Source organism: Prunus dulcis, chromosome 1, assembly GCF_902201215.1.
Source record: "Prunus dulcis chromosome 1, ALMONDv2, whole genome shotgun sequence".
NCBI lineage: Eukaryota > Viridiplantae > Streptophyta > Magnoliopsida > Rosales > Rosaceae > Prunus > Prunus dulcis.
In genome coordinates this window covers 20,559,614-20,567,037 of record NC_047650.1, presented here as the reverse complement: position 1 = coordinate 20,567,037, position 7,424 = coordinate 20,559,614, and the positions used below count along the sequence as shown (strand labels likewise).

The following is a 7,424-nucleotide window of genomic DNA, read 5'->3' as shown; positions in this document are numbered from 1 at the left end:
ACAGAAACCCAGGAGAACACAAAAACAATAACAAGAGAGGCCACTGAAAAGCACCCTAACTCAACTCAGAACCTGACAAAGAAACTCTTATGAACAAACAATAGGCAGGCAGCAAAACAGATGCTAAAATCGAAGACGAAACCCCTCAAAGGGCACACCACCACATCCTAACAACTACCACCAGTGTTGCTACTGTCGCTACCGTTGAAACATAGACAAAATATCAAACACCATGTATCACAACTCTACTAAAGAGAGACTTGATCCAACGTCATTACTGTCGTCGTCACCTAAACAGAGACAACACCAGTCACCTAGACCATTACAAAAACAACCAAACAAAACAAAAACACAAACAGACCTATATCCAAACAAATCAAGGTTAAAAACTCAAGATCTAAGTAGATCTAGGGAGGAGAAGAGGAATGGGAGAGAAGGGCCAGCAAAAAGCCCCTGGAAAGTGGAAAGAGAGGGAGGGAAAAAGATGGGAGAAGAGGAGAGGAAAGGAGAAGATGGGCGGAGGGGAGGAGGGGCAATGGCCACCTCACCCTAACTTAGAAAAAATTGGTTGTCGACAAGGAAAAAGATGGAGGGTTTCGGCTTGGGGTTTTTTGGCAAGGAGAAAGAGTTTCCTTTGTCAACAATTTTACTATCAAATTAATCTTATTTTTGTTTTTTTTTTAAATAATTATTTTTGCGATCTAATATTTGACTACATAGACATCATATTAATCACGTGAATTAACAGTTGTTTTATGAACAACAAATAAGATTTTCTTTAAAGAACACTCAACTTTCTAAATATAGAACAATTTAAACTTGACATATGTCTACATAATTAAAATATAAGTTCATCAAGTCTATGAAATAAAATATTGTTGTATTTATTTTTTTTAAGTGAAATTATATTATATTTTGAATTTTTTAAGGTTAAAATATTTAGAAAATTAATTCACAAAGGTTGAAATAAAAATAATATCAAAAAAAAATTTGGAGTTAACATTTTTTAAACAATTTAATAAAGGTACAAACTCATATTATGAGTCAGCGTGGTTGAAAGAAAAAATTGTTTGAATTTGAACAATACATGAATAATTGTATTTTGAATTTTGAAGAGGAGAAATTTGGTGGAGATGGCCTAAGTGGAAAATGTAATTAGCCCAAAAACTAATGGTTTCAAATTTAATTTGGTAAAAATCCTCTCGTGGCAAGCTAAATTAAAGCCACAAAAACCTCATTACAATACACAAAATGTTGCTAAACAAGTAAATGAATATTAGGACTATGGTAAAACAATAAACAAAATAACAGTGGTCATAATCGGGCTTAAAATTTGAGTGGATTCAGCGGATTGGGTTAGGACCCAGTCAACAGGGCCTTGTTTTGGATTCTTCTATAACGACACATGCGTTAGTTTAAGATCACAAGTCCCAATTGAAAACGCCTTACAGGTTAAGGGTTACAGAACAAGATCATAACTTGATCCAATCAACTTCACAAAATCAATGTAGCAAAAAACATTAACAATTTTCAAATCCAAGAGCAACACGAGCAACTTACAATTACAAAACCGAAAGAGAAAGAAAGAAAAAAGTTTTAATTTATTGTTTTCTTGCATTATTATCTTGGGGTACGAAATCTGCAGCAGCAGCAGCTGCTTGCCTCTTCTTCCTTCTCCTCAACCTCTCGCACACCAGAGCTCTCTCTAGCTGCTCCACCCTCTGCGACAGCGAGCTCAGCATCCGAGTTTGGATCTCATTCCTCTCGAAAAGCTCCACCATCATACCCATCATCTTTTCATTGTCCTCCACCATCCTTTCCAGAAGCTCTCTGCTTCTCTTGTTCTCCTCTCTGTCTCTAACCCCAAATCCAATGCCATTGCCTCCCTCATCTTCAGCTTTCACAATCTCCATACCATCCTCCTCCTCCTCCTCTTGCTTCACCAACGGATTTTCCTCAGCATCCTCTATCATCGAATTCTGTGGATTATACGACGACACAGACTGGCTCTCACTTTCACCTTCTTCTTCACTTTCATCTCCAACAATTTCTCTAATCTCATTCACATTTGTCACTCCATCTGTCTCAGCAGTTTGTTCCAAAGATGGCAAATTCAGAGTTCCATTCAGAGATTTAGGGGCTGCATTTGAATTGCAATCTTCTTCACGGGCTGCAGATTGCAAGTCCTGGGTTTGATCCACTGGGGCCGTTTTACCACCTTCAAAATCCTCCCCTGAATCTTTATCCTCCACGGCTCCTCCAACTGTTTCAGAAATTGATTCCCCATTATCAATCCCTGATGCTTCCCCAACCTCACCCAGAGTATGATCATCATCAGCAACCGCAGCGTCCACTCTCTCCTGCAAAGCAATCGCCTTCTTGATCACGGCCCTCCTGAAATCCCTAACTCCAGGGTCGACGCCCTTCACCGAATCCAACCTGAACAGCAAGCTCATCAGCGTCTCGTTCACCTTCAACCGCTCCTTGGCCTCCCTTTTCATCAATTCCACCGTCTCTTTCTTCGAAATCCGCTTCTCGATCTCGTCGACGTCGCCTTTGATCGCCGCGATCTTCTTCACGCTTTTCCTCACCTGGAAGCCTCTGAACGCCTTCTGGATCTTCTGTGCCGAGGCCGACCGGTTGCGCTCCAACCCGACGAATTGGACCGGGATCGAGACAACCTTCGGCGACGGCGTCGCTTGGCGCTGGACTGGGACTTGGCGAAAGCTCGGGGAGTAGCCATGGTGTGGCGCGAAACTATTCCAGTGTCTTTTGAAGTACGAATTATCCATGGGTTGGACAAGAATCTTCAAATCTTGAATCGAATTACAACGACAACTTCGAGTGTAGAAGAAGATAGTTTTCTAGGGAAACTTTCTAATTTGGCGATGAGGAAGGAAGTGGGTTTCGGGTATTTATGGAGAAAGGAGGAATTTGATCGGCGTCCAGGAGGGGCGGGAAAGTTCCAGAAGGTTCAAGTAAGATTCTAGAGAGTGGGCTTTTGTAAAGGAGAATATAAGTTCTAGCTTTCTTTCGATTCTTCTTATTTGCCGCGTCAAATTTGGACTTCACGTGATCACGTGCTTCCTATATATACCCTGCCACGTAGAATCTCTTTACCAAGGGGGATTAATTTTCTTCTTTCTTCACCCAGAAGAAAAAAAATAGGAAATTTGTTTTCTATGTAAAGGCTGGAAAGCTCTTCCTTTCTCCTTCTCCTATACAAATCCAAAATACTTATGTGGTAATTTTCTGACCCCCAAAAAAAAAAAAAAAAAAAAAAGGTGGTAATTTAAAGTAATTTTAATACAAGAAACCCAACTGCTAACGTAACCAAAATCTCTCTAAATTTTGATATCTTAAAATATTGATTTACACACATAATTCTTCGGATCAGAAAATAATAAGGGAGATTCACTATTATACCCAATATAGGGGCCCAAATTATAAAAATACCCTATATAAAATGAACTTTAGAAACACACCCAAAGCCCATTTACAACATAACAAAAAAGCTTTTAACTTCTTATAAATTACAAAACTGCCATCAATTTCTTAAAACAAGCCCAACCCCAAAATCTCATAAAAATACCCAAAGCACTCAATAGGGCATCAAAGTAATTTAATAATCAATATTAAATTCAATAAGGCTAGCTATCATTTTTTGGGTTTTTTTTGGGTTTGTTTATAGGAATTCAATTGTGTAGGGTTTATTTATAATATTAGTGCTAGAAATGGGTATATCACTAAATATCTCAAATAATTAATACAAAACTAGAGGGATAATGTTGAACTTGATCAAGTGACATTTTCACATCATGGGTCGTTAACTTAGGTCTCTGTGGGTTTTGATAGAATATAACATCAAATATCAAAATCATGCAACAGTTGGTTTTGAGGAAGAACAGCAATTAGAACACCGTTTCTACAGTTCTAGCATTATAGAAAATTCATTCTGCTTGGTATTTTGATGCCTGCCCGTTTTAAAAGTTCTGCCGAAGCATCCTTCGCCTTTGAAAGAACTTCTTCCTGTTCAGTTACAAGAGAGAGAGATGAGATGTTGTAGTTTATATAGTCGCTTGCAGAAAATCCAGTTGCATCGTAACATATGGATCACTAGCATACTATTTCATAAACCAAACTAGCAAACATAGCTAACTTTATTGTCTAGCACATTCACAGTTAATTTTGTGTGGAAATTGGGCTTGGCTATCCACAATTGGTCTTTATTCAACCCGGATCGTTTAATAAGAGAAAAGTATGACAGAATACCTCATCCACATTCAGAATCTTCTTGTCCTGCATAATCCACTCACCGTTGCACATTACAGACACTACATTTTCAGTTCGCATACAGTACACGAGGCTGGAAATGCTGCATATGTAGTATGGCAAAATATTAATCTACCTGAATAGGTATGTTGCAGGAAAAGAAATGGAGCTAAATTTTATGAATTTATCGCTTATTAGATTGGAACCATATCCACTGAAAACCCAAACAATGACTTAGAAAAGCGTAATCCTGACTGATGGCCACACATTAGTCCATAAATCTTGAACTATCCCATTGATCATGAGTCATGATAATGGAAACTGTCAAAAAGTCTGTATAAGAATATTAGACACATGCATAATCCGCAACATACTAGGATACAAATTGTTAGAAGCCAGTTAGAAGATCTTTCTTCATATATGAATTTTAAGGATCACTCCTTTGAGGAAGGTTCTTACCTGTCATGGAGAGGAACCATGGTCCAAGAGGAAGGATTGATAACAACCAAGTCAGCCTGCCATATCATGGAATAAGGAAGCTAATCAGCCTTTTTAAAAATATTAATTTGTTGGGAACTTGGGATATAACGAATGCATATGTTGTGACTTAAGTAAAAGAGAAAGTTGTATGAGAGATGAAGAAAGACACGAGAAACTAAACAGAGCCAAAAGTCCAACCTTTTTCCCAACCTCAAGGGATCCTATTTCATCATCCCAGAGTACTGATTTTGCCCCATTTATAGTCGCCAGCTTGAGAACTGTTTCAGCAGGAAGAGCGGTAGGATCAGTTGTCCCATTTGTATGAACTTCCCGTCCTTTGTTAATCAGAGAAGCCAGGTACATCTCATCAACTGGAAGGAAGAAAATTCAAGCATGAAATTCCAGGTCCAAACATTAAATTTTCCAACGTTCAAACCCAGAAATAAGGAAGAGGTGCAAGAATAATCAGGAAAGCAACCTATGCTCATTCTATTATTTGAGGGCGCCCCATCTGTTCCCAAAGAGACACAGATGCCAGCATCAAGCATCTCTCTAATAGGTGCAAATCCAAGCATTCGCATTGCAGCAGCGGGGCAGTGAGATACTTTGACCCCGCCCCTTGAAAGGCAATCAATCTAAACATACAGAATAAGAGTTACATACCAATTTACAATATAAGAACAAGATTTTAACCAATATAATAGCATAAATAACACTTCACAGGCTTGAAAACTCATAAGGTCTAACTGTTAGACAAACACAAGCCTCATCCTACTCTTATTTTGTGTATAAGACAGTACAAACAAGAAAAACCATTTGATGAGTTCTACCAAATTTGCATTAGTTCAACACAAGAATAGAAACAGCAACTCACCTCAGCATGGTTAACCCAAACTGTATGAGCCGCTAGCAAATTGTCCTGAAGAAACTGTATCTTCTCCAAGTGCGTGACTGTTCCATGGTCAACTTTTCTCGTCTCTGTCACAAATTGATTCTCATATGCTATCTCTGCAACATGCTAAGCATTGGAAACATGAGTTTAGTGAATGTTAAATTTCAACATCAACCATAATGTATCCTAGAAAGTAGAGAGATAAATGAGTAGTACCATGTGAATGCCAGTTTTCAGTTCTTTGGCAGTATCTCTTGTTGCAAGCAGTAATCCATCAGTTGCATTCATAATTTGCCTAATTCCTAACCACACTCTGATGCGTCCATCTCCCGTATTATGGTGCTTCTTGTAAAGCTCTTTTTGAGACTGTGCCGAGTGAGTGAGGACATTAATTTCAGTGAGTGAGTGAGCTCTTCTTTTAAAGTGTTTGAACAGTGAGTGAGTGAGTGAGAACATTAATTTCAGCTAAACATAACCAACCAAAACCGAGTAACTTAGAATACAAGTTATGTCATTAGTCAAGAAGTATATGCTCAAACCTGGATACAATCATCGGTGCTCCGACTGGCCCAAGAAGCGGGCAAGCCGTCACCGGCGTCCATGATGGATTCAGCCAAACATGCCCTTAAGCCCAGTAACTCCACTGCCCTTGCCATTCCTGACGCATGTTGCCCTCCTGCTTCAGCAAAACAAGTAACCTAAATTCAAACAAGGAAAGCCAATGACAGGCCTTCAAATTCAGCATTTGTAGCTCACTAGTTTGTGGCAACTCAAAAACAAAAACAAATTAAAATTAAAAAACCTAATAGAAAAGAGAAAGCTTACACCAGAGTGAATGAGCTCAATGCCACAAAGCAGAGTGGAAATATATGAATCTTCCTCGCTCATATTGGACTCGTACGGCCAAATCCGATGGTGCAACCAAGTCATCAAATCCACATCATCGGCTATCCCTCTTCCCAGCTGCTGAGATGTGTGCACGTGCGTGTTGATCAATCCTATTTTAAACATTTTCAATTATTTCAGTATTTTGAAAAATAAACATGGAAATTATGAACCAGTGGGAGGGAGGACCAGGGAGGACGATTTGGCCGTTGAGATCGAAAATCTGATGGGCGAGAGAAGAGAACTGGTGAAGAATATCGGAAGATTGACCGACGGCTACGATTGCGTCTCGCTCGATGACGACCCCACCGTTGCGGAAGACTCGGGCGTCGGGGTCCATGGTGACGATGGTGGCATTGTGAAGTATAGTTACTGCAACTGATTTGGTCTGCTGCGCCTCCATCGCTTTCTCAATCTTACCCGCCCTCCTTATACTTGTGGATTTCTTACGGCGCCTTTCGAATTAAAAATATGGAGTCTGCGATTTTGTTGCAAATGTCAAAGTAGAGTTCAATTGAAAAGGAAGGATCACCTTCGAAGGCTCCATATTTTCAATTCGTTTAATCTCATCTGTATAGGAAAATCTGCACCTTTTTCTCCCCAATTGCTAAAAGCAGAAAGGTATTTATATTATTATTATTAAACAAATGCCCAATATTAGCTCTTTCAATTTCATATATTTTTTGTGTAAATCATTTTCATAATGACTTGAAGGTTGCCGCTGGTTACCCTGGTTTTGGTTTGTTGGCTGTTGGCTTGCTGCCCTTTCCCGGTAGCTTTCGCTCTTTTTTTGTTGGGCCCCTTTCTCTTGTTGGGCTCTTATCCCTCTCTGTTTCTTTCTTGTTTTTTTTTCCCTTTTTTTTATTGGAAAAGATGTTTTATTCAAAACCAAAGA

The 7,424-nt window shown here is 39.1% G+C and overlaps 2 protein-coding genes across 2 annotated transcripts; both read right to left on the bottom strand.

Moving 5' to 3' along the window:
* Window positions 1-1,434: 1,434 nt before the first annotated feature.
* On the bottom strand, window positions 1,435-3,013 carry LOC117617485 (BAG family molecular chaperone regulator 6-like). The gene has a single exon (XM_034346906.1). It carries the CDS (start codon window positions 2,790-2,792, stop codon window positions 1,602-1,604), a length of 1,191 nt encoding a protein of 396 aa, XP_034202797.1. The 5' UTR covers window positions 2,793-3,013; the 3' UTR covers window positions 1,435-1,601.
* Window positions 3,014-3,741: 728 nt separating this feature from the next.
* LOC117638879 (5-methylthioadenosine/S-adenosylhomocysteine deaminase-like) lies at window positions 3,742-7,217 on the bottom strand. Its single transcript, XM_034374041.1, has 10 exons — window positions 6,719-7,217; window positions 6,470-6,642; window positions 6,184-6,342; window positions 5,861-6,010; window positions 5,627-5,770; window positions 5,231-5,387; window positions 4,951-5,123; window positions 4,732-4,787; window positions 4,273-4,375; window positions 3,742-4,029 (listed from the first exon to the last, which is right to left on the bottom strand). Exons 1-10 carry the CDS (start codon window positions 6,930-6,932, stop codon window positions 3,940-3,942), a joined length of 1,419 nt encoding a protein of 472 aa, XP_034229932.1. The 5' UTR covers window positions 6,933-7,217; the 3' UTR covers window positions 3,742-3,939.
* Between the last annotated feature and the right edge of the window lie 207 nt (window positions 7,218-7,424).

What these genes read in the sequence shown, in the direction of transcription:
- LOC117617485 (XM_034346906.1), bottom strand. Translation starts at nt 2,792, where the DNA reads ATGGATAATTCGTACTTCAAAAGACACTGGAATAGTTTCGCGCCACAC.
- LOC117638879 (XM_034374041.1), bottom strand. Translation starts at nt 6,932, where the DNA reads ATGGAGGCGCAGCAGACCAAATCAGTTGCAGTAACTATACTTCACAAT. An exon ending in TTGAGCTCATTCACTCTGGT is followed by an intron (nt 6,343 to 6,469) that starts GTAAGCTTTCTC and finishes GTTTGAATTTAG; the next exon opens with GTTACTTGTTTTGCTGAAGC. An exon ending in CCCTTGAGGTTGGGAAAAAG is followed by an intron (nt 4,788 to 4,950) that starts GTTGGACTTTTG and finishes ATGATATGGCAG; the next exon opens with GCTGACTTGGTTGTTATCAA.